Raw genomic sequence first — 24,289 nt, forward strand, 5'->3', positions numbered from 1 at the left:
AATGGCGACCACAAAAGTTGCACTCATCACCGCCAGCTCAGCAGGTCTGGGCGCGCAGATAGCACGCGTATTCGCACCAGACTTCCGCGTAGTATGTATACAAACCTACCGTCACATGTCCAGCATATACCGTGACCAAGAAGAGCAACTAACACACCCAGGTGATAAACTATTCCTCAAACTCCGACCGAGCCGCCACCCTCATGAAAGAGCTCTCCTCCATCCCCGGCCCCTCCTCCTCATGCACCCCCCGCTTCCACCTCATCCAAGCCGACATGTCCTCGAAGCCCTCCGTCCAAAACCTCGTCCAAGAAACCATCTCAACAATGGGCCGCCTCGACGTCGTCGTCTCAAACGCCGGCTGGACCCGCATGACCACCTTCACCGACATCGAACAGCAGATAAACGACGAAGACTGGGACAAGTGCTTCACTATGAACGTAAAAACACACATGTGGCTCGCCTACGCCGCAAAAGACGCCTTAGCCTCAACCGAAGGCACATTCATCTCCACAGCGAGCGTAGCGGGAGTCAAGCCCAGTGGGAGTAGCGTGCCGTATGCTGTTACGAAAGCGGCGCAGATACATCTTGCGAAGAGCTTGGCTGTTATTCTTGCGCCCAGGATTAGGGTGAATAGTATTAGTCCTGGTATGTTGCTTACGGAGTGGGGACTCAAGTTTCCGGAGAAGAAAAGGGAGGCGGCGATTCAGAATACTAAGTTGAAGAGGTTGGCTACGGTGGAGGATTGTGCGGAGCAGGTTAGGGTGTTGGCGCTTAGTAGGAGTATTACGGGGCAGAATATTTCGATTGATGGGGGGTCTTCTGTGTAGGGGAGGGTGTGGTTAGTTGGGCAGGGTTGGACTGGGCATGTTAAAGTGCACAAGGTACATTGCGCTGAGAACTTTCGGGGAGTCTATCTGTGACTGAGGGGAATGTCTTGTTCGTAGAGGAACATGCGTTCTCGGTGTTATGGATGCTTACAGTTTCAGGCTTGGAATTGTCAATTCCGGCGGTATTGTAAGCTGGCCGCATAGAGCTTCACTAGGAAAACCATATGCATGGCCGGTTAGAACAACGACTGTCTATTCTTGACGTTCTCATCTCTGCAGTGTTGCACAGAAACGGTGTCGCACAGAGCGGTGGAACAATCGTGAGCCTCGCATGTAGCATGTGTTACGTCGACACTCATTCGACTTGTGTGCGACGTATACGTTGTGCACTGTGTATATCTTCGGCGTGTTTGCTGTCGCTAGTCTGACGGATGAAGTTTGAGCAACCGCAAGCTTACTTCCGTTGCACAAGTTCATGAAGGATGCTGAACAGGGCGTGAGGTGTGCTCTGAAGACAGTTTTGAACGATGTAAAGTTTGGGGCTGTTCCCAGCCACGCCCAGGTACCGAGCAAATCGACCGATCCGTGTATTTCGAATGAACTAATTGTGACAGCATCGGTGGCGCACTCGCAGCGCCGTCTGCCACAGGTCGCCGTCTCTAGTCGAACTCCCGTCCCGCCAACAGTATTGCCCAGCATGGTAGTGAAGAGGCACACGTCAATGAAGGAACAGAAAGAGTAGCCAAGCTGACTCGCTCTTACACCAAGCAGGACATCCACTATAGAGTCAGCAAGACAAGCCCGTCGGAGAATTGATAGGGCGCGATGCACCAATGATCCGCTCCTAGGTTACTCCAAACGCGTAGTCAGGGCTCCGGCTTCGGAGCGCAACCATTGGCCCGGCGGGTTTTCGCATCCTACGAAACGTGCTTGAATTGCACAACATGCGATACGTCGAGATAAACAAGTACAATCCCACCCGTCAATAAAGATCGCGCGGAATGCCAATCAAGGATGCGAAATATGTGGAAAGTGGCTGGTCGCGTGCGAGCCAACGATGCTGCTGTGTCCAATTCCAGTTTCCCCACGCCAGACGTGTGCCACAGTACCTAGGTATCGACCTCTCCACGAGCCCACCACGGCGGCCTTGAGACCCACCGCCTCGCTTCTGGGGACACTCACATGCTTTCGCGACAGTTTGCCGCCAAGGGTTGCCGGACGGGTACGGGAGGCTGACATGCAGCTGAGCCCTACTGCATGCCACGCCGCACGGGTCGTGGTGCAAAAGAACACAACGGCTCCAGCTGGTCAGGCCAGTTGATGTTGTTTCGTGTCAGCGCGTAGATGCAAAGAAAGACGAAGGTTTGATTACTTCTGAGATGCCTCCCACTCTCAGAGTAAGCTGCTGGCAGGCGTATCCAGGTCGAGCTCGCCTCAGAGTATGCGGACACGGCCATCGGGAACCAGGGTCTCACAATCTTCGCGCTCCGGCATGTTGCCTGGCTCGTTGGAAATAACTCTGAGCTGGTTCGAAAATAGTCCCAGTTTGGGCGTTTGACGAGGTTAGCTGCTGCCCTTGTGGAGACTCGTTACTGGATGCGTAAGATACGGTACGACAGTGGCTGCGGTCAATTGAAGAACCACAGACGATGGCCGGTCGGACGGGTGTCTCGATCTGCTCAACCACAGCCGGATTTTGCACGCCGCGGGCCTTCTGCAGGGCGTGCGCTCAGTAGCGCCGTGTCGCAACGGCAAGACCAAAAAACCCAAAAGATTGGGTGTCGAATCGTCGTTGGGCGCCCGATGTTCGCCCGACTGCGGTGCCTCGATGTCGCGAGACCTGGGGTGAGATGCACTAGACACGAGGAGGATGCGAGCAAACCGCCATGGTCGTCTTATCGCACACAACGTACGTGAATCGCATAAACACATGGCCAGGGACGGGGTGGCGTTGGTGAGAACGCGTCGCGACGGCCGGCGAAGATGCGGCACCCAAACCGGCTAGCGCGTTCGATCTTCAAGGCGGCAGCTGATTGGGCAACGTGGTTCTCTTATCTCTGGCCAGAAATGCAATTGACACACGCAACCTGGACCACCCACTCGCCAAGCCTTCCGCCCCGGATGAAACTGGCGTTGCCTGCAATCGTTATGCGAATTCGTGTTGAGCCCGTGGTGAGAGGCGCCGCGCGAGGCCTGTCCTTACAAGCTGACGCGACGTGGCCGCCGGTGTGGGTGGGCGTTGCGCCTTATCACGTCTACTTCGCCGTCACATGTTTGCAGAGCAGCGAGCCGGCGAGATAAGGCGTTAGATCGTTAGAGACAGCAATGACGCAGCTCCGATCAATCGCGGCAGAAAAAGAACAAAGCTCCATGGCTGGATCTAACGCGAACCCCACGACGGTCGCGGCTGTGGGTGATGTACCCTCGTCTATTTTGCCTCGAGTGATGGCCCGTGGACCAGGATAGATAAGAGTAGTACAGCAAGTTCCACCCATAAAGGTCCCGGCGCATCTACCGTAATCTACAGTAGGGCTTCCGGAATCTCCCTGTAGCAGCTTATATTACTGGCACCGATCCAGCTTTTGATCCCTTCTCTTTTCTTCCACAGGCCCTACCGTGGAACCGTCCTCCCTTTCCCCATAGTACTTAAGGACCCCAGATCTCCTTAGTACCCCGACAATCCCCTAGGACTTCCCTCACCATGTCGTACTCGTGGGTCGGCCCTCCGGCGCAGTTCAATGGCACCGATGATATCACTGGTGGTGACTCTGGTGAGTACAAGCCCCAAAGTACCATTGCGCACGTGCCGAGCGCAACATCCGCATCGTGTGCGACAGAAGGCTAACATGAACATCAGTCACCGAGAACTTGAACCAATGGTTCTCTGCGGGTGACCAGGCCTACATCCTCGTGGCTTCGGCCATGGTGATGATCATGGTTCCTGGTCTCGCATTCCTCTACTCCGGTCTTGCTCGCAGAAAGTCCGCCCTCTCCCTCATCTGGGCCTGCATGTTCTCCGCCTCCGTCATTACCTTCCAATGGTACTTCTGGGGATACTCGCTCGCTTTCGGACCCTCAACGAACGGTTTCATCGGAAACCTCGACAAGTTCGGTCTCAAGGGCGTTCTGGCTCATCCCAGCCCCGGTAGTCCTTTGATCCCAGAGTTGCTGTACTCCTTCTACCAGGTACGAAAACCATTACTATGAACCGGTTTCGACGAACTAACACAATCCAGATGCAATTCTGCGCTGTCACTGCTGCCATCGTCGTCGGTTGCGTTGCTGAGCGCGGTCGCTTAATCCCCATGATGGTCTTCATCTGGCTCTGGGCCACGATCGTATACTGCCCCGTCGCATACTGGGCCTGGAACGCAAACGGCTGGTTCTTCGCATGGGGTGGACTTGACTACGCCGGTGGTGGTCCCGTCGAGATTGTCTCCGGTTGCACAGCTCTCGCCTACTCCATGATCCTCGGACGTCGCCAGGAGAAGATGATGCTCAACTTCCGCCCTCACAACGTCTCCTTGATCACCCTCGGAACCGTCTTCCTGTGGTTCGGCTGGTTGGGCTTCAACGGTGGTTCCGCTTTCGGCGCCAACCTCCGTGCTGTCATGGCATGCTGGAACAGCAACCTTACCGCCATGTTCGCCGCCATGACTTGGGTTCTCCTCGATTGGCGCCTTGCTCGCAAGTGGTCCATGGTCGGATGGTGCTCAGGTGTCATCTCCGGACTTGTCGCTGCTACTCCCGCTTCTGGTTTCTTGCCTCCATGGGCCAGCGTCATCCTCGGTATTACCACCGGTATTGTTGCTAACTTTGCCACCAAGAGTATGTACCCCTCTGGAAAACCTTTCATGAACAGCTCGCTAACACCTATCTAGTCAAGTTCTGGATCAAGATCGACGATTCTCTCGATGTGTTCGCTGAGCACGGCGTCGCTGGAATGTGGGGTCTTTTCTTCAACGGAATCTTCGGTGCCGACTACATCATCGGACTCGACGGAGTCAACAACGGCCTTACCGCTGGTGCCATCACCGGCGAGCCCGCCGCGATCTACAAGCAAATCGCCTACATCGTCGCCGTAACCGCCTACTCCTTCGTCGTCAGCGCCATCCTCGCCTTCGTCATCGACAAGATCCCCGGCCTCAAGCTGCGCGCATCTGAAGAAGCCGAGCTCCTCGGTATGGACGACGACCAGCTCGGCGAGTTCGCCTACGACTACGTCGAGGTCCGCCGTGACTACCTCGCATGGACTCCTGCTAAGGGCGAGCCCATCGACGGCGAGCACTCTGTACCCCAAGGCGAGCGCCACGGCATCCCCCAGCACAGCCAGATGCTCGAGGGCAAGGCACCATCGGAACACAGCTCAGGCCACGAGCACACGGGCATTGCGGGCGACAGGCACGCGATGGCCATGGGCTCCGAGCACGAGAAGCAGGTTCAAACCTAAGGGCTTTTCTCTTTGCTGCTGCGCATTGCTGATTTGGATTTGTTGCTTGCGACTTTTTTGAGTCATTACCCGTTTCGAGATACCACCTTGCGCTGCTCCTCCTGCGTCTTTGAGCTGTGCTTTTTGACACATACATTTAGATGATTGTATTACAGTTTTTTCTTTTCCTCATGTATTGTACATAATTCGAGAATGGATACATCAAACATCATTATCGCCCCCATCTGGCAATTCCCCATGTGTATTCCAAATCACTTCAAACTCGCCCATAACCTATATCAACACATTCCACATCACCGACACGCGCCCAGCCTTTCTTATCATGCTAAGCACGATCGACTCCCCCCATTCGACGAATAGAATTGACTACACAACGACGCCAAGCCTACTCTCCTCACTTCCTTATCTTTTCCCGCTCCTCCAGACTGTGAACCCCAGATTTACGCAAGCAAGATGATGTCAGTCCACCAACGCTACCACCGAAGTGAGCTTGACATCTGCACGATGCAAGAACGACGCAGCCTTTTACCGTAGATATCGAAGATGTGTATCTCTATCGCGCATTATGATATCGATGTGCTTCGATGTGGTAGCGATGGCTTATCTCAACTCCCAGCGGCGTATGAAAGAGGAGTGTTGGCTATGCGCTACGTACATTATCTGCATATGCGGTTCGACTGATTTGACTGGTTGTTGTATGCGCAGCCTATTTCCAAGCCAAGACTATTGGATTTCATTTGATCCAGTGGTCTCGATCGCGATCGCAAGTGTTGGGATGGAAAGCGGGAACTACCATACCTCGCCGATCTGGAAACTGCGCCGTTGGACAACCTTATCTCTGGGTGTGCGTGTGGGCATGGGTGTACCGGTGAGGCGGGTACGTGTGGGGGAGGCTGTGCAGTGGACAACCACTACTACTCACTTGCAAAGCTTCGATCAATAGTCGGAGGTTGACAGTTGATCTCGCATCGTGATGATGTGCGACGGAATTAGATTTGGGGCGTGATGTCATTGGAGGAGGGTTAAGGAGATGGAACACGCTAAGAAATGATGGCACGCAAGCACACGTGAACAAAGCGAAGAAGTGTTCGTGATCGAGAGGCCAGATGTTAGAGGTGAATAGGTAGGACAAAGAATTCGGCTCGGGATCTTGCACAAGACCACTCCCGCGTAGGGCTTGACCACGATGACAAAGACCGCTGTTGAACGCAGCTTGTGTTAACGCTCGTAACAACGCCTCGTGGGAAATGTTCAAAGAAGTAGTGCAGCTCAGGAGGCGACGGAGGCTGATGTTAGGGATGTCTGTAGAAAGGGTAAGTTTTTGTTGACGGTGAGATCGCAAAGTCGAGTTGTACGGATTGCAACCAACTCTCCCTTTTAGTGCACAAAATTGAACCAAGAGCTTCCAGCATGCCCGGACGAAAAGCAAAAGACTCTCTCCAGATCTTCGCAACACCCTTTAAATCCTCATTTCTCTCCATCCCACCCTCTCCATTCTCGCCGCGAACACCTCTCACACCTCCCCTCCCCTTCCGCCAGCAAGCCCATAGACCAACTCCACAAACCTCTCCCGGTTACCCAACACCCGAAGATGACGCACCCTCGAGCCCTCTAGCGTGGATGTGGAAATGCCACCAATGCCACCACAACTACCGTCTCAGCGTAACACGCCGCTGTCTCGAAGACGACCACCATTTCTGCAGTGGTAGTACTACTATAAAATCCTGGCGGAAGTCAGGCAGTTCAAGAAAACAACGGAATCATCGTGCTTGTCCGAGCGAGTTCGACTACGAAGGTTGGAAAACAATCGGTCGGTGGCGCAGAGGCGGACCGAAACACAGTAGCAGAACCTCCACAGGTCCAACCATCAACACCTCGAATAAAGTGGCAGTGGCAGAGAAGCAGCAAGACTGCTGGAACACATGCGACTACCCCTCCGAATGCCGCTGGGGCAAAAAGTTCGGCATACACACACCCGTCGACTCTGTCTTCCCCTCCGTCTTCCCCAGTAACGAAAGCGCCAACACTATGCCCACACTGACTGCTCCTGTTATTATCAACTCCATCAACACGTTGCCTGAGGGTATCCTCAAACCAGGGGACTGTAGTGAGACCACCGCAACGAGGAAGAAAGATGTCAAGACGAATCTTTGGACTGCATTAAGGGCTAGTGCGGAGCGGAGGAAGGGTGCTGGGGAACGGGGTGGGAGTCCGCTTTCGGGGGTTGGGGAGAGGGGGGAGGGAGAAGGAGAAGGGGGTGGGGATGTGGTGGTGGCGACGAGAGATGGGGATGGGGATGTTGTTATGGGGAGTGTTGATCCTGCGATTCTGGATGATGCAAGTGTTTCGCCTTCGTCATCGCAACCGCAGTCGGAATCCTCGTCTTCCTCTTCGTCAGCGGTGGACTCGCTCAAGGCGTTGGTGAGCAGAAGGCGGTATCGACGCGTGAAGTCGAGGTCTAGAATGAATGGCTCGGTTGATAAGAGATATGCTGAGACAGGGCACGTGGTCATGGGGAATGTGGAGGAGAGGATGGAGGATCAGGTTAGGTTGGATGATGAGGATATGATGGTGGAGGGGTTTGCGCCGTTGTGTCGGGTTAGGAGTCGGGGTTGTTCTGTGTGAAATGGGGTTTTGCTGATCAGTCGGCCTTCTTTAACTCATAATTACATGTCTTGATCATAAAAGCAGGATCAGCAGCGCTACGCACTTCCAAAGGAAAACATGGGAAAGCCCAACGTAAGGATTTCCTGCGGCTAAAAGTGGCACTTCCGTCCCAGGTCCGCCAGTGCCAGCGCCCACGTTCCTGCAGGGATGCGCCTGTGCCTGACCGTCGACGCTCGGGCCATGTCCCTTCACGGGAAGTCGCGCCCTGAACGCCGCCGCGCCGTCATTGCTACTTCTTCACTTCTCTCTCACAGCGCGCTGAGCCTGACACCCCGAGGCACATTGTGAACATGGTGCTCTCGTTCATTCTCATTCAGAATAGGCAGTAAGTTGGGATGTTCGTGCAGAGGAGGGTTGGGGAGGTCATGTAGCATGGAGGCTGATCGACGGTAGAGGGAAGACAAGATTGGCGAAGTGGTATGCGCCGTACAGTGTGAGTTGAGATGTCAAGTATATTAAGAGACGATATAGTAGCTAATTATAAAACAGGATGAAGAGAAAGTCAAGTTAAAGGGCGAGGTATGCGATACCCTCCTTCCCACCCACCCATCCACCACGCCTCCTCAAGCCGCCCTCGAACCCTTCGCATAGCGAGTCCCGAAATGAGACTAAGAACGAATTCAGGTCCACCGCCTCATCGCCCCACGCGACCAAAAGCACCAATCCAACTTCGTCGAGTTCCGCAACATGTCCAAGATCGTGTACCGCCGCTACGCCGGCCTCTTCTTCTGCGCCTGCGTCGACACAAACGACAACGAGCTCGCCTATCTCGAGGCCATACACTTCTTCGTCGAGGTGCTAGATGCCTTCTTTGGGAACGTGTGTGAGCTGGATTTGGTGTTTAACTTCTACAAGGTGTATGCGATACTGGATGAGGTGTTTTTGGCGGGTGAGATTGAGGAGACGAGTAAACAGGTCGTGCTGACGAGGTTGGCGCATTTGGATAAGCTGGAGTAGATGGATGATGGGTGGGGATATACTGTATAATGGGGTGGAGCTGGGGCTGCTTCGCCTGGCGCTTCGGCTCAGATAAGAGGATTGAGGTGGTAACCATGCGCTGCAGAGGGTACATGAGGGAGTCGCGTGTATAGCCGCGCTGAGGGGTCTTGCGCGAGCATTTGAAGAGCCCACATCTCAATGGTGGGCTGGTATGCTTCGAGGCTGATTCGGTACCAAAATCTGGCCGGAAGGAACAGCAGAGATAATCGCTTGCATGTCTTAGCGATCCCTGCAAAGACATCGTTCACGCAAATCTGTCCTGCTTCTACATTCGGTGACACGCAAGTGAATGGAGCTTGTCGTTCTTGCATGTGAGGGAGCGCACGGACGCGCTCTTATGATGGAAGCAGAGGTCTAGAAAATAGCCACATCATCAACCTTGGTTCTTCGCGATCTGTCCCTTCGCCTGTGCCCAAATCCCCCCAGCATGCTCGCCCCATGATATGAACATCTCTAAGACCATTCCGCGCCCCGTTGTTCCTCCGCCACACGCCTGACCCGCCTCGAATCGTCCCGTCCGTCGAATCCACCGCAACATCCCCGCGCCGCGACCATGTCTGACTTCGCCGCATACCACGCCCTCGGCACTGGCTCGCCAAACCCGAACGGAACCGGCAGACCAGACGAGCCCAACAAATGGCGTCCACCAGTCGCTGCGGGCCCTCCTGGCTACCAACAGACGGGCAGCCCGGCCATGGCCCAGCCTCCGAATCAGTACGCCGGCACACCAGCGCAATATGGCACGCCAGTCCAGCAAGAAGGTTATTTCCCCGACCAGTCGGCGCTGCAGGGTCAGCCTCAGTACCAGGGCGATCAAGACGTGAACAACCTCGCCGGGCAGATGGGAGCAGTTGGGTTGGGTATGGATCAGGCGGCACAACCCAAGCACAAGAAGAAGAACAGACATGCATATCATAATATCGAGGGACCTGGAGGGACTTCACCGGCGTTCAACGGAGCGCCGCAGAATGGCACACCTACACAATACCAAAATTCGCCTCAAGTTGGAGGAGCGCAATGGATGGAGCCCCAGATCACTCCCGCCATGAGCCAGTTTCCCGCACCCGTGAACCCTATCTTCAGCCCTGGATCGCAGGCTTCACCTATGCAGTATGCTGCAAGAACACCAGCGGCACCACATCAGAGTGGAGGTGCGGCGGTTGGATCAGCTCAAGGACGTGTAGATCCCGAGCAGATTCCCAGCATACCGAAGTCGCGCGATGCGCCGGCGAAGTACTACCTAGAGAACGTATACCCGACTATGGAGCACCACCTACCTCCTCCCGCAACAGTCCCCTTTGTAGCCTTTGACCAGGGCAACTCCTCACCTAAGTTCGCACGTTTGACTATGAACAACATTCCACTCACTGCGCAAGCCCTTGCTGCGACTTCGTTACCGCTTGGTATGGTCTTGCAGCCGCTTGCTGCTCAACAAGAAGGCGAGCAAGCTATACCCGTATTGGACTTTGGCGAGTCCGGTCCACCACGATGTGCAAGGTGTCGCGCGTACATCAATCCGTTTATGCAGTTCAAGGCTGGCGGAAACAAGGTCGTGTGCAACCTGTGTACATACCCGGGCGACGTCCCCGGTGAATACTTTGCGCCCACCGATCAGTCTGGCGTCCGCATAGACAGACTACAACGGCCGGAGCTCACACTAGGTACTGTCGACTTTCTCGTACCCAAGGAATACTGGTCGAAAGAGCCTGTCGGTCTACGGTGGTTGTTCCTCGTCGATGTGACCGCCGAGGCTGTAAATCGTGGTTTCCTCCATGGCTTTTGTGAAGGCATCATGAAAGCGCTCTATGGCGAAGAAGCAGAGACAGAGGGCGTTGAGACTACGACTCGGATACCAAAGGGTGCCAAAGTTGGCATCGTCACATACGACAAGGAGATGCACTTTTACAACCTCAACGCCAGCTTGACGAGCGCTCAAATGCTCGTCATGTCTGACCTCGAAGATCCCTTCCTACCCTTCAGCGAAGGCTTGTTCGTCGACCCCGTGGAGTGCAAGAGCGTCATCACATCACTTCTCGCACAGCTACCGACCATGTTCTCTGAAGTCAAGAATCCAGAGCCAGCGTTATTACCTTGCTTGAACTCTGCCGTGGCAGCATTGTCGGCTACAGGCGGAAAGATTGTGTGCTCTTTGGCTGCGCTTCCGACTTGGGGTCCTGGTCGGCTGATGCTACGTGAGGACAACAATGTACATAACACCGATGCTGAGAAGAAGCTTCTTCAGACTGAGCATCCTGGGTTCAAGAAGGTTGCTGAGAAGATGGTGCAGAATGGTATTGGTGTGGACTTTTTCCTTGCTGCGCCTAGTGGAGGGTACCTCGACATTGCGACCATCGGCCACGTCTCCGCTGTAACAGGTGGAGAAGTCTTCTACTACCCCAACTTCCATGCGCCAAGGGATATCCTGAAATTATCCAAGGAGATTCAGCACACAGTCACGCGAGAAACCGGATATCAAGCGCTGATGAAGGTTCGCTGCTCAAATGGCCTGCAGGTCTCTGCCTACCACGGAAACTTCTACCACCACACTTTTGGCGCCGATCTAGAGTTCGGAGTCATTGACGCCGACAAGGCTATTGGTGTCATGTTCAGCTACGATGGCAAACTGGATCCGAAGCTTGATGCTCACTTCCAGAGTGCGCTACTATACACGGCTGCTAACGGTGAGCGGCGAGTGCGGTGCACGAACATCGTGGCCAGCGTTAGCCCGAATACTGGTGAATGCATGAAGTTTGTCGATCAGGATGCCGTCGTAAACATCATCGCCAAGGAAGCTGCTGCTCGCATGACAGAGAAGAACCTCAAGGAGATTAGGGGAGCCTTGACGGAGAAGACTGTCGACATTCTTGCTGGCTACAGGAAGAACTTCACTGGCAACAATCCTCCTGGTCAGCTTGTACTACCGGAGAACCTCAAGGAGTTCGGCATGTACATTCTCGGACTGATCAAGTCAAGAGCCTTCAAGGGCGGTAAAGAGCCCACCGACCGAAGAGTCCACGACATGCGCATGATCAAGTCGATGGGCCCACTGGAGATGTCGCTATACCTCTACCCCCGCATCATCGCAATCCACAACCTCGACGCGCGCGACGGTTTCGCAAACGAAAAGGGCCATCTCGTAATGCCAGAAAACATCCGCGCCTCCTTCTCCAAAGTCGAAGAAGGCGGCGCCTACATCGTCGACAACGGCCAAGTCTGCCTCTTATGGCTGCACACCCAAGTCTCACCCAACCTCCTCGAAGACCTCTTCGGCGAAGGCAACAACAGTCTAAAAGCGCTCGATCCCTTCCAATCTACCCTCCCCGTCCTCGAAACCCATCTCAACGCCCAAGTCAGGAATATACTGCAGTATCTGGAGGGTACGAGGGCGTCCAAGGCGCTTACTATTCAGCTTGCGAGACAAGGGCTGGATGGCGCGGAATACGAGTTCGCGAGGTTGTTGTATGAGGATCGGAATAATGAGGCGCAGAGTTATGTGGATTGGCTTGTGCATGTGCATAGGCATATTCAGTTAGAGGTACTTGGCATCTGATGGTGTTACTTCGGAACGCGAATGCTGACTTTGAATAGCTTGCTGGACAGCGCAAGAAAGAGGACTCGGGTGATGGTGTTGGCTCGACTTTTGTTGGCCTGCGGACACCGTACTGGGGGTAGAATTGTAGAGAGAGCAGCGACTTTGATGGATGAAGTCTGTATTGCATAGCGATAGCGGGGAGGGTTGGCGAAGTATTCTTACACAGAGGGACGAAACCCACGTATTCAATTCAATACTCAACATTCCTCACCATCCTCCATCTACTATGCGCACTTTGATGTTCTCGCTCCACTCCAACCCACATCCGATTACGCACCGCCGTGACGCTTTAACAGGGATCACGCACGTGACACCCACTAGCGCACCTCGCTTAGCTTTTCCGCTCAACGAAGAAAATCGCCAGCGCCAGCCTTCCATCGAACTTTCGCTCGACAACTAACCCACAGCATCACGACGCAAAGATGCCTACCCGCCTAACCAAGACCCGCAAGCACCGCGGTCACGTCTCCGCCGTAAGTTATCACCCCGCGAAGCCCTTTTGTATAGTGCTAACTCGGCATCCAGGGTCACGGACGTGTCGGAAAGCACAGGAAGCATCCCGGTGGTCGTGGTATGGCTGGTGGTCAACATCACCACCAGACCAACATCGACAAGTACCATCCTGGTTACTTCGGAAAGGGTAAGTTATGAGTGTGTACGAAGTGCATGTTAGACATATACTGACTTCGTCTGCAGTCGGTATGAGGTACTTCCACAAGATGCAGAACCTCTCCTGGAAGCCCGTCATCAACCTCGACAAGCTCTGGTCGCTCATCCCCGCCGAGAAGCGCGCTGAGTACCTCGCCAACAAGTCTGGCAACGCCCCCGTCCTCAACCTCCTCGACTACGGCTACTCCAAGGTCCTCGGAAAGGGTCGTCTCCCCGCTGTCCCCATCGTCGTCCGCGCCCGCTACGTCTCCGCTGAGGCTGAGAAGAAGATCAAGGAGGCTGGTGGTGTCGTTCAGCTCGTCGCATAAGCGCCAGAACGATACGATACGATACGATCAACCATCACTCACACAACACGATTGTGCATGAAACGGCGTCTCGGAATGATACAAAAGGATACCATAACGGCAATGATTGGGATGGATCTTCAAGTCCGCAGTTACCCTACAAACGGGTCTGCGTTGACTTGCGTCAGCGTGGTGGCTGAGGAATGTTTCATAGACAATATGACCGTTCCTGAACAAACCTTTGGCCTTTGGCTGTCCCGTTCACGCCATGCGTGGATCGTGGCTCGGCATCGCTATGCTATCGCATGGCTGCTTCCGTGATGTCGTGATATTATGGCGCTGCGTGCTGTGAGGTGAAGTCTCTGCGATACTAACCTGATTCTGAGTATAGTAAACCCTGTTCCTTTTCGGTATGAACGTCTGTCGTCCAAGCAGAGCATTCCGCGCTTCAAGCGCTTGCGTCGATTCAATTACATCGACTAGAAAAATTTGTCGCATTGAATATGCGCCTGTGATTGTGACCTTTGCCTGCTATGCTTCCGATCAGTTACTCAACAGTCGCTCAGGGCCATTCGGGCGTGCTCAGCATTCTACCTTATTCGAAAATTAAGCTATTGCTCACAACATCGTTACCGTTTCACTCTCTTTCGTATCTGGACTCGCTCGTAACGAGCACTTGACGCTGCGCTGCCACCACGCCAACACAGCATCTGCGTACGTCCTTCGCAAACTAGAGATTTTCACCCGCTTCGATCCGTACATGCGTAGCTTCCATTGTAAACGCGCTGCATGGGAATGGGAGCGCATTGCTGAAAATTATGGCTAAGCTGCCGCTGGACGCATGCGTTGAGTGCTGTGTGTATGAGAATGCATTCCTCGTTGCACTGCACAAACATCTCCATGCCCATGAACATGGTCGAACGCCCTCAGCAGACCGCACAAATGCGCAATGGCAGCACAAACAACCAAGCAATGCATAATCTGGTGACTCGAACCCCAGACATCAAACCGGTTTGGATACCACTTCTCCGGGATCTGTATGTAGTCAGTTCCCCATTCCTTTCTTTCCACATAGAATATTTCTTCCGGCTCATCAACATACCCTCAGAGCATATACCACACCCCCAGTAAGATTGCACACCGCCATCACCACCATCCAATCCAAACTCATCCTCCCCATCTGCGTCTCCACACCAAACTGCAGTAAACCATGCACAACAGGAACGACAAACGAGAGACCAAGACCCGCATACATGGCCGCGCGGTACGGACGATATTCCGGGCGACGGAACGCTGGGTGGAGCGTTGCGTAGATACAAGCTCCTGCTAAGATGGAGGCGAGAGTGTAGTATGTTGTTTGTAGGTGGGGTGTACAGTAGAAACCGTAGTATACACTTGGGATGGTGGAACCCCACATTAGGAGTACTATGCCGAGCTAGATTACTCAGTTGGCTGGGGTGAAATTGGGGTGGGTGGGGGTGGGTTACGTACGTAGTCGAGCTGGTTACCGAAGATGTGGACGGTTTTGCTGTGGTTGGCGATGATGTGGAAACTTGTTCTTGTGTGTTAGTCACTTCCTAAGTAAGTCAAGTAATTAGTAAGTCAATGTGTGACACAAAACTTACGTTGCAGACAGTGCAAAGCAAATGCCGACACCGAGAAAGAAGGTTGCGTAGACTATGATGTCGGCTGTGGTTACTGTGGTATATCTTGGCTGCGCCAGAAAATAACATACGGGGATGGGGAGAGTGAAGAAGGATATTGAGCCGATGAGATGCGAGAATATGTTTGCTGGAGAGAGTGGTCAGTTTGTCTTTTGTAGGTATTGTACTGTGTGATGCCTTACCTGTTTCGTTGTGGATACTGAGGATGCTGCGCAGGGACTGCGCGTAGGAGTTTGAGACGGCTCTGTATATCTCTTTGTTTAGAAGCCGGTATCATTAAGCGGGTTACAGACAAGACTGTTACCTGTAGCCTGATAGAATATACTCGTTGTCTCTAACCCTCGTAAGCGGCACGTTGACGATGAATCAATATACGGTAGATGTACTGGTACCAACTCGCTACAATGTCGATCAGCTATAGAAACATCATGAGATCTAACATTTTACGTATATCATTCCACTTCAATAAGGAGACTCGTTGCTCTTTTGCTGCTAGGTCACGAGGCGTGGCCTTGCGGCTATTAGCCTTGATGTCCACATATGTGGTAAATACATGCGTACCTGGTTTTGAGCTGGCGAACTGACCCGGGCTGCCGGGAGTCGAGAACGAAGACTCATTCTGGGGTTGATGTTCTCCTCGAAGTGAAAAGTTGTGGTTGGGTGGAAGGTAGAAGTACATGCGGCACAGTAGATGTGCATGTGACTCAGTGCAAGGGCCATTTCTTCTTTGACTCAAACTCGACACGGCCCTTATTACTACTTCGATATCACGTAAATATGGAAGGGAATCTGCGAACCACTTCTTTTATCTCGTCTATCCTCTAGCTTGATAACCTAGTGTTTGCAGGAGTAGTGATAAACGTAGTACTAACAACTTGGCTATCGCTCATCCAGCCTCTGTCACATCTCTCCCACCTTCCTCGTCACTATTATATCGGAGTAGAGATTCACCCTTCTGCTCTTCTCCACCCGCCGCTAACTCCTCAGTGCCATCTTGCTGATTCACAACAACATTATTCGCACTACCACCACCCTTACCATCCTCACCACCATCAACCCCAACCCCAACCTCGTTACTTCCCTCCAATCCCTCTCCCTGCACAACCACGTTAGTAACCCGCAGCACACCCCTCCCACCACCATGTCCCTCCGGTACCCGATAACTCCTCGGCAGCGTCAGATTACTCGAGTGCGAAGTTATCGTGCGAATCCGCTGAGTACCACGCTCATTAACTTGGCGTTGAGTACGGAAGTGTCGTGTAAGAGTTTCGTGGGGGGAAACACTGGCCTGGGGTGATGAGGTCGAGAATCCAGCGGGTAATTCATCTGCTCGTTGGATAGCTGGTGCGTTCGTGTTGGCATTGTTGGGTGCTGTATATCCATGCTTCGCAGGCGTGCTAGCCACCTCCCCTTGATCCCGTTCAACCGCCATCATCAGATCCCGTATCTCCTTTGCTGCATCCTGTTGCAGAGGTAAATCTTCAAGTTGCGTTTGCCGTAACCGGTCGCTGAGACTTGAACCTGAGTGCTCTTGCCTAGGCCCACGCTGAACCTCTTCCCCTCTCTCTCCACCTGAAGACCCTGTCTCCGAAGATACAGAAACAGGCAAAGGAGTCATCACCCTAACACTCCCCGGCGCCCTCTGAATCATCTGCGAAAGCCCAACTGGCGGACCAATAACACTCTGCGTCCGGCTTTCTAGGTTTGGGACAAGAGAAGGTGGATTGGGTTGCGTGCTGTCTTTTCTCCTCTTTGCTTTGGGTTTGGGGACCAGTACGGGGACTTCTGTGGGGTTGTTGTTGTTGTTGTTGTTGTTGTTGTTGTTGTTGATGTCTTCGATGTGTTGGGTACGCGGCGCAGATGGTTCGGCAAGTCGGAGGGCCATGAGGCGTTCTCGGAGTTTTGCTTCTTCTTCTCTTTTTTGGGTTCGGTTTATCTTGTGGGAGAGGTAGGCTAGGCTGTATTTCTTTGGGGCTGTGGGTATGGCGGGGGTGGTGGGTGCGTTTGTGTTGGTTGGATTGGGGGTGGTGGTGGTGTGTAGTGGTGTGACGGTTCCGGGTCGACAGGTAAAGGTGCTTAGGAGCCGGTTCATCATGTTCTTACTCCTCGCGTCGGTTTCTCCAGCGGAAGTCCTCATACCGAACTCCTCCTCGTCCTCTCCCTCTGCCATCCTTCTCTCTTCACCACTCAAAGCGTCCAGATACCGCCGCCGAACCTCATCCTCCCGTTCTCCGCCCTCACCTCCACCACCCTCATAACTCTCCCCCACAGACCCAAACACCCTCTCAGGATCATACTGCACAGGCGAAGACACCGTCCGTCTCCTGCCCCTCCCTTCACCCCTCCTCCTCAAATTGCGCTCACTCCCCGTATGATACCCCTCAAGCCCAAGCCAATACTCCCTCATCCCTTCTTCGTCCATACCGTGATAGGGATGATTAGGCGCATACGTATACCCCCCTTCTACACCATCATCATCATTGTTGTATCCATCGTTCCTTTCTTGTCGTTGCTCAATCCGATAACTCAGGCTCGACGCCGTCCCCTCCGCAGAAATCAAATGCCTACTCGCATTAAACGGACTAATAGGACTTATCGTTCTATCACTCGGATAAATCGGGAAGCGAGCGTGTGGTGTAGGCGGTGTTACGGCGCGGTAGTATGGGGATGGGGATTGTGTGGGTCGAGGTGGTGGTGGTGGTGGAGGGGGCTGGGAGAAGGAGGTTGGTGAGGGCGGTGCGTCTTCTGGGTAGGGGTTCGATGGTATCGATAGTGCCGGTGATGGAATCGATAGTCCCGGTGAGGAGTTTGGGTGTATGATTAGGTTGGGAGGGGAGGGGAAGGGCGGGGGAGGTGTGGTTCGCGCGGGTTGCCGGGTTAGGGGCAGGAGGAAGTCGTCTTCGGGGTAGGGGTTTGAGGGGAGGGAGAGGGAGTCTTCGTTTCCTTGGCTGCCGGGATAGGGTGGTTCTTCGTCTTCGTTTTCTTCGTCTTGGGCAGCAGGCTGGGATGGCTCTTCGTCTGGCGGTTCTTCGTTCTGCGCTTCTTCGTCATGCGCTTCTTCGTCTTGCGCTTCTTCGTCTCGCACTTCTTCATCTTGCGCTTCTCCACCTGGTCCATCTCCATTCCACTCCTCAGCCCCCAGACCCCTTAGCATACTCTGCAACTCACGCCCCTTCTTCTTGCCCACCTACACACCCTAGTCAGCATCAATCCATCAATCCATCCATCCCAAAAATCAATCACATACCGTAGCATACCTCCCCCCACCCTTATACATCCTCTTTACCTCATCCAACCCCCTCCTCCTCGCCGCCCCACTATTAATACTATGATACGCCACATACATCTCCCTCTCCCTCCCTCCAACTCCTCCCACTCCAACCTTTTCCCCACCCGATACACTCTCTTCACGCTCTTCCGCAATCCGGTGCTCTGAACGCATCAACCGTTCTTCTTCTCGGTCCATATCTAACTCCCATTGCGCGTCCCACGACGCGTTGGTGATATCTTCTCTGCTTGAACCTCGATGGAGTAGGCGTAGGGGTTCCATGCTATCGGATCGGCCGTCATCCCCATCGTCCTCACCATCATCCCCGTTCCCACCATGACCATCCCCCTCTCCATCCCCCCACCCCACGGGACTCAAATCCCTTAAATCCTCCTCCGACTTATCCACGCCAGTGTAATACAGACCCAGCGAGGCAGACAGCGCCGTTCGTGCATTATCTCCCCGGCGACCCAGGCTATCTCTGCGGCGGAGGGTATTGGTGGTGTTGGTGAACCGGCCTTTGAGCGATGTGACGGTTACGTTTTGGCGGATTGTGGCGATGCGGTCGCGGAAGCGGGAGAGGTAGATGGCGGTGGCGGTTTGGTCGGGGGACATTTTGGGTGGGAGGGTATGGGTGTAGGTGTATGGGGGATGTAGGTGTGGATGTTGGTGTGGAAGGTCTTGAGGAGGAGTTTGGAACAGGTTATGCAGGCATTTCCCTTGGTAATTCTGCGTATGAGTCTCGCGAAGGATTTCGCGTGCGAACTGATGGATCTGGCGTTTTGAGGTCAACGCTGGTTCATGGGATGTTGACAAGAAGGTGTTGCACCCGCGGCCGTTGGAACTGGGACCTGAACCGACTCCCAAATTCCGAGCTTGTCACCGTGCGCTGTGGGCACTCATACTGTGGAAGCGAGACACGAGGTACACACTGCTTATGGGTGGATTAAGTTGGTGGACTGAGCGTTGTTGGGCTGTCAAACGTCAGTGGTTTTGACATCCTTACCCGTACATTGGACCCTGATAGCCATATAACCATCAATCACATAAGACACAAATGCAATACGCACCAATCTAAGAGAATATGTTTCATTAGGGTATCCACGCCACCACTACACCTTCTCTCCCACACCCAGCAAGTCCAGCAATACTTCCTTCGCCTTGTCTGGCTCGACACTCCCATCTGGAGCACGCATCACCATTTGTCCCACGAACCAGCCGACCTTCTTGACTTGACCCTTCTCAGTGATGTCTCGAACCATGTCGGGTTTCTCTTCTAGTAGAGTCTGTGCTAGTTTGATGTACTCTTCCTGGCTGAGGGGTTGCAGGAGAAGGTTCTCTTGGTGGATGACTTCAGATACGCTGCGCTCATCTCCCTCGAATTTGATGGCAAGTAGGCGTTTTGCGGAAGGCGACGTGACCTCTTTGCGACGAATGTGTGAGATGACACCGGCGAGATAGTCGGCCGGGACACGGTTGGGGTCCCAAGGTTCGTCTTGGAAGAGAGAGCCGAGTTCCATCAACACCCTGGTCACGTGTTAGTCTGATCTCAGTGCGGATCGTAGCAGATGAACATACCAGTTCCCGGTGATCTTGCCCAAGGTTTCAAGCGGAACGTCTTTCTCGTGCTGCTCGGTTTGGCGCACTAGGCAGCGAATGACTTCTAGATAATACTCCAATCGTTCACCGTCGTCCATGGAGAGAAGTGTGATGGCATCCTTGGTAGTAAGTCCGTAGGTATTGGCGAGCATGTCCACGTTCACATCGGGCAGCTTGGGAAGGGTATTCCGGAGGTGTTCAACGAGATCCTGGACATGATTAGCAAAAGCTTCATAGCAATGGAAGTATTCACACTTACACTTCCAATGATGACAGGAGCAATGTCTGGGTCCGGCATGTAGCGGTAGTCGATCTCGCCCTCTTTGCCTCGGAGACGTTTGGTAGTCTTGCTTCCAAGAGTCCATCCGCGAGTCTCGCCCTCAATGACACCTCCACCCTCGAGCAAATCGATTTGTCGATCACGTTCTGCGATGATGGCGTCTTCGACAGCCTTGACGCTTGCCAAGTTCTTGATCTCAGTCCGCTGACCTAGACCAGTAACACCGTGGTATGAGTGGCTAGCTTCGAGTGACTCGCCTGCACGTTGACGAACAGATACGTTGACATCGGCACGCAGTCCGCCTAGCTCCATGCCGGTTGTACAAGCATTGACAGCCTTGAGTATATTCTGTATTTTGCGAACGACGACAGCAGCGACTGTAGGATCGTGGATCTGAGGTAGTGTGATGATCTCGATGAGAGGATGCGAGACGCGGTTGAAGTCGAGTAGGTGGGTCGAAGGGGGTTGCTGCACGGTCTTTGCGGTATCCTGCTCCATCTGTATCTGCTTGATGCCAATCTCGACAGGCCCTGGTTGCGGGGCAGCGCCAGGCGGGAAGTCATGAGGGTACAGGGTAATCTTGCCGTTCGTCGCGAAGGGCTCATAGTACTGCGTGATCTGGTAGCCGGAGGGTTGATCTTGGTAGAAGTAGTGCTTGCGGTCGAAGCTGCTCTTGGGCTGTATCTCGCATTGGAAGGCTATGGCGGCGCGGAGGGCAGGTAGGAGGGTTTCCTTCTGAAAGTGAGGCTGAGTACCAGGGAATGCGACGTCGAATAAAGAGACATGAGTATTGGGTGCCTCGCCGACTGAGGTCGCAGCACTGGAAAAGAGTTTCCGCGCAGTATTGAGCTCGGCATGGACTTCGATTCCAACCGTTAGCTCCCACTTCTCTAGTCGCATATCTTTGCCCTTTTTCGAGGACTTTGGGGCGCCAGAAGAGACGCTCTTCTCTTTCTTTTGTTGCTTTGCAGCATCTTTCAGCTGCTTTCGGAACGCTGTGCCATCCTGGGTCGGTGGTGGCTGCGTCTCAGTGTGGAGAGATCGTGCTGTGTGACGCGTGGGAAGATGGACAGCGCCCAATTGAGACTGTCTAGCCCGGCGCAGACATGAATGACATATGTAGGGCTGTTTCGAGGCTGTAGCAAGAGTGTTGCGGGTGGTGCGGGCGAACATGACGTGAAGTATGGCGAGCAGCAGTTCTGATGCCAATGCACAGTTGCGGGCGGTCTGTGCTCACTTCCGAGCGACCTTGGACCAGCGACACGCGACGCCAACCACCCAATACTTCAAAGCCAGGAAATGAAGTCGACGCCAACGCCAAAATCTCTCGCGTCGCTTGTTCCACTTGAACACATTTCGACGTCGCCCGAAAGGCCGTCGAACTCGACGAGCCTTACAGACATTATCTCGACACCACCGCATTCACAACGACCGTCCGCTTTAGGTCACCTTGTGGAGTAACCTCTGGAGTTTCCTGATTGCCCACTCAACAAGTGCTTGTCTCTTTCCGGGTCGTCTTCGCTTCACCCTCTCGAGGTCGATAAGACGGAGGTTGGCAGCGACTCCGCCTAGGTTCTCGGGCACTGACAGCGTTGGATCCGATTCGCATGAGCTTCCTACTGCGGCATGTGTCTCAGGCGCCGCACTCGATGTATTCTGGTGCACTGTAGTCGGCGCGTAGACATGAACATAACAGGTGATGTTCTGATAGAAGGTGTGCTCACCCGCGTTAGGGCGAGGAATGTCGAAACTACCGACGTTTGCCATGCGAGTCTTTTCGATCGGCTCTCCTCCTGCGGACACGAGCCTTCAGTCTTCTGAAACTGTTGCGGCACCTCTGCCACGCTTCTTCGTCTTTCGGTCTGTCGGCGGCGTGTACGAAGTTCCCAGGATGGACATACACCCCCGGCCAGCGAGAGAAGTTTGCCTCTGATCCAACGTTGGAGCCTTGGGAGAATCGCACGCTCCGATAACTCCGACTGCTGCGTACACTGGTCCCCATCCGCGCAAAAGGGTTGAATGTTCCGGGCTCGAGCTTGGTGAGACGTACGCGAGTTTTGACCGAACAATTGAAGCCTCAAAACTTGCCCTTGATGATGTTCTCGGCAACAGCTTTGGCGCTGTTCAGGAACTTCTTTGTCTGTTCTTTTCTTTTCTCCTTCTTCTGCGTCCTTGCTTGTATACGCTCTTCTCGTTGCTGTCGTTCCTCTGGTGTGCTAGTATCGGGTTGTGTCTTCGACTGCGACGGGGTGGAAGGACCGGCAGTGTCTGTCTGGGGTGTAGCGGCGAAGTCGGTGTACTTGTATTCTCGTTCAGTCGGATGAGGTTCTGTGTCGGCACAGTCTTTCCCTGAATCGGCACCACAGTCACCTCCAGTATCGCCTTTCGAATCGGCTCCGTGATCTCCAGATGTCGTTCCGCAATCGCCTGAGGATGTCGTCCCAGAGTCTGCGGCGACGAATGAAGACTCCATTCAAAGCCTTGATGTGTGTTTGGCGTCGCTCAAAGATGGAGCTTGAGTGTAAGAAGCGTGGCAGTCAGACGGATCTTCTCCTTCAACTTAGCCGCCTCGTGGCGCTTCGCTTTGACTGCAGTAGCCGTCTCGGCTCGGACTGCCCTCCTTTGTTGCTTCTTCTCTTTTTTTTCCGCTCGCTTACGCTCGTACTCCTCTTGATCTTCTTTGCGTTTGCGGTCGCGTTCCGCACGCTCCTCGGCTGTCAATGGTCGGCTGGACGAGGAGGAGCCTTGTGGAATGTAATCGGTTCCCGAATCCCCACCTGAGTAGCTGCCACCGTCACCTCCGTCACCTGCGGTATGGGATGTGCTGCAACCGCCGGAGTCGCCGCCGCCACAGTCGCCGGAGCTATAGCTAGCGCTACCACAATCACCGCCGTCTGCCATATACTGCTCTCAAGTTCCGAGGTGAAGCCGGAGCCGGAGCAAGTTGACGTGGAGCCAAAGTTTGGTCTTCTTGCTACCCGCGTCTGGGAGCTTGGCCTTGGTGTTTGCTTTGGCCTTGTCTCGAACCACCTTCCGCTGTCGCCTCTTTCGCGCGAGCCTCGTCTTTACTCTGTACCCTACCGTTCCCTCCTTGCTGCAGAGATAGCTACCGGGATTGGGGGATATGAAGAATGGTGTGCTTGATCCGCAATGTGTGCTGGTTCCACAATCTCCGTGTGACATGTAAGGTGGGATCTAGTAGTCCAGCCGACAAATCGATCTCAAGTCTAGAGATGAAACCTGAGTTTGAGCAAGGTGATGTACAGTCGAAGCTTAGCCTTCTTGCTAGTCGTGTCCGGGAGCTTAGCCTTGGTGTCTGCTTTAGCCTCGTCTCGAACCTCCTTCCGTTGTTGCTTCTTCTCTGCGCGCTCCTCTTTCTTCTTCCGCAGTTCTTCCTTCTCCCCGGCGGTGAGATGGCGACTGGGAGAGCCAGGTGCCCAGATTGGTGTGCTTGCAGACGAGATAACACCAGGTGTGCTCGCGATCGCTGGCGCTGACGGTGCGCACGCTGTACTGGCTCCACAACCTCCAGATGTGGCTGCACAGGTCATAAAAGGTCGGTCGTAGTCGTCTACCAAAGACGGAAGATACCAAAGAAGTCGGCTATCTTAGCGCGAAGTCCCTTCTTCAACGTGCGGTTCGCTAATCTCTCCGCTCTAGCTTCTCGGCGTCTGAGTTTGCGAAGTCGTCGCTCTTCGATGATTCTCCTTCTTTCGTGTGGTTCGAGTGGATTGGTGGCTCTCGGTCGGTGGTTCGAAAGTGTTCGGCCTTGTCCTTGGACGGGGGCTTGGAGTACACCAGAGGCTACGGAGCTTGTTACACAAGTAGCAGTCGTGCTCATAAACACACTCAAGACGTCAGAGAGAGTGTAGGCGTGGAGGTGCTCAGAAGTTTCCGGTCAAGATCTTCTTCAGCTTGAGATGTATTCTGTCGAGCTTGCTCGGCGTATTGATTCTTCCGTTACGGACCCAAGTCTTCCGCTGT

The 24,289-nt window shown here is 53.9% G+C and overlaps 8 protein-coding genes across 8 annotated transcripts; 5 read left to right on the forward strand and 3 right to left on the reverse strand.

Moving 5' to 3' along the window:
* Nucleotide 1: 1 nt before the first annotated feature.
* Nucleotides 2-718, forward strand: J4E86_010159 (uncharacterized protein; the record flags this gene model as incomplete). Its single annotated transcript, XM_051450658.1, is given in 3 exon segments — nucleotides 2-91; nucleotides 162-629; nucleotides 644-718. 3 exon segments carry the CDS (start codon nucleotides 2-4, stop codon nucleotides 716-718), a joined length of 633 nt encoding a protein of 210 aa, XP_051298173.1.
* Nucleotides 719-3,531: 2,813 nt separating this feature from the next.
* On the forward strand, nucleotides 3,532-5,280 carry J4E86_010160 (uncharacterized protein; the record flags this gene model as incomplete). The annotated part of the gene is made up of 4 exons (XM_051450659.1): nucleotides 3,532-3,601; nucleotides 3,688-4,016; nucleotides 4,067-4,658; nucleotides 4,712-5,280. The coding sequence occupies 4 exons, from the start codon at nucleotides 3,532-3,534 to the stop codon at nucleotides 5,278-5,280; spliced, it is 1,560 nt and encodes a 519-aa protein (XP_051298174.1).
* A 2,957-nt stretch (nucleotides 5,281-8,237) lies between these two features.
* APS2 (AP-2 complex subunit sigma) lies at nucleotides 8,238-8,904 on the forward strand (the record flags this gene model as incomplete). The annotated part of the gene is made up of 4 exons (XM_051450660.1): nucleotides 8,238-8,272; nucleotides 8,341-8,380; nucleotides 8,437-8,466; nucleotides 8,572-8,904. The coding sequence occupies 4 exons, from the start codon at nucleotides 8,238-8,240 to the stop codon at nucleotides 8,902-8,904; spliced, it is 438 nt and encodes a 145-aa protein (XP_051298175.1).
* Nucleotides 8,905-9,499: 595 nt separating this feature from the next.
* J4E86_010162 (uncharacterized protein) lies at nucleotides 9,500-12,618 on the forward strand (the record flags this gene model as incomplete). Its single annotated transcript, XM_051450661.1, has 2 exons — nucleotides 9,500-12,481; nucleotides 12,535-12,618. The coding sequence occupies 2 exons, from the start codon at nucleotides 9,500-9,502 to the stop codon at nucleotides 12,616-12,618; spliced, it is 3,066 nt and encodes a 1,021-aa protein (XP_051298176.1).
* Nucleotides 12,619-12,960: 342 nt separating this feature from the next.
* On the forward strand, nucleotides 12,961-13,515 carry J4E86_010163 (uncharacterized protein; the record flags this gene model as incomplete). The annotated part of the gene is made up of 3 exons (XM_051450662.1): nucleotides 12,961-13,011; nucleotides 13,064-13,178; nucleotides 13,235-13,515. 3 exons carry the CDS (start codon nucleotides 12,961-12,963, stop codon nucleotides 13,513-13,515), a joined length of 447 nt encoding a protein of 148 aa, XP_051298177.1.
* A 3,077-nt stretch (nucleotides 13,516-16,592) lies between these two features.
* Nucleotides 16,593-19,041, reverse strand: J4E86_010164 (uncharacterized protein; the record flags this gene model as incomplete). Its single annotated transcript, XM_051450663.1, has 4 exons — nucleotides 16,593-16,739; nucleotides 16,780-18,345; nucleotides 18,406-18,475; nucleotides 18,503-19,041. 4 exons carry the CDS (start codon nucleotides 19,039-19,041, stop codon nucleotides 16,593-16,595), a joined length of 2,322 nt encoding a protein of 773 aa, XP_051298178.1.
* A 497-nt stretch (nucleotides 19,042-19,538) lies between these two features.
* J4E86_010165 (uncharacterized protein) lies at nucleotides 19,539-21,478 on the reverse strand (the record flags this gene model as incomplete). Its single annotated transcript, XM_051450664.1, has 3 exons — nucleotides 19,539-19,953; nucleotides 20,005-20,234; nucleotides 20,285-21,478. 3 exons carry the CDS (start codon nucleotides 21,476-21,478, stop codon nucleotides 19,539-19,541), a joined length of 1,839 nt encoding a protein of 612 aa, XP_051298179.1.
* A 904-nt stretch (nucleotides 21,479-22,382) lies between these two features.
* J4E86_010166 (uncharacterized protein) lies at nucleotides 22,383-23,206 on the reverse strand (the record flags this gene model as incomplete). Its single annotated transcript, XM_051450665.1, has 2 exons — nucleotides 22,383-22,753; nucleotides 22,849-23,206. 2 exons carry the CDS (start codon nucleotides 23,204-23,206, stop codon nucleotides 22,383-22,385), a joined length of 729 nt encoding a protein of 242 aa, XP_051298180.1.
* Between the last annotated feature and the right edge of the window lie 1,083 nt (nucleotides 23,207-24,289).

Source organism: Alternaria arbusti (genome assembly GCF_024043155.1).
Source record: "Alternaria arbusti strain BMP 1465 chromosome Unknown scaffold_20, whole genome shotgun sequence".
NCBI classification, from domain to species: Eukaryota; Fungi; Ascomycota; class Dothideomycetes; order Pleosporales; family Pleosporaceae; genus Alternaria; species Alternaria arbusti.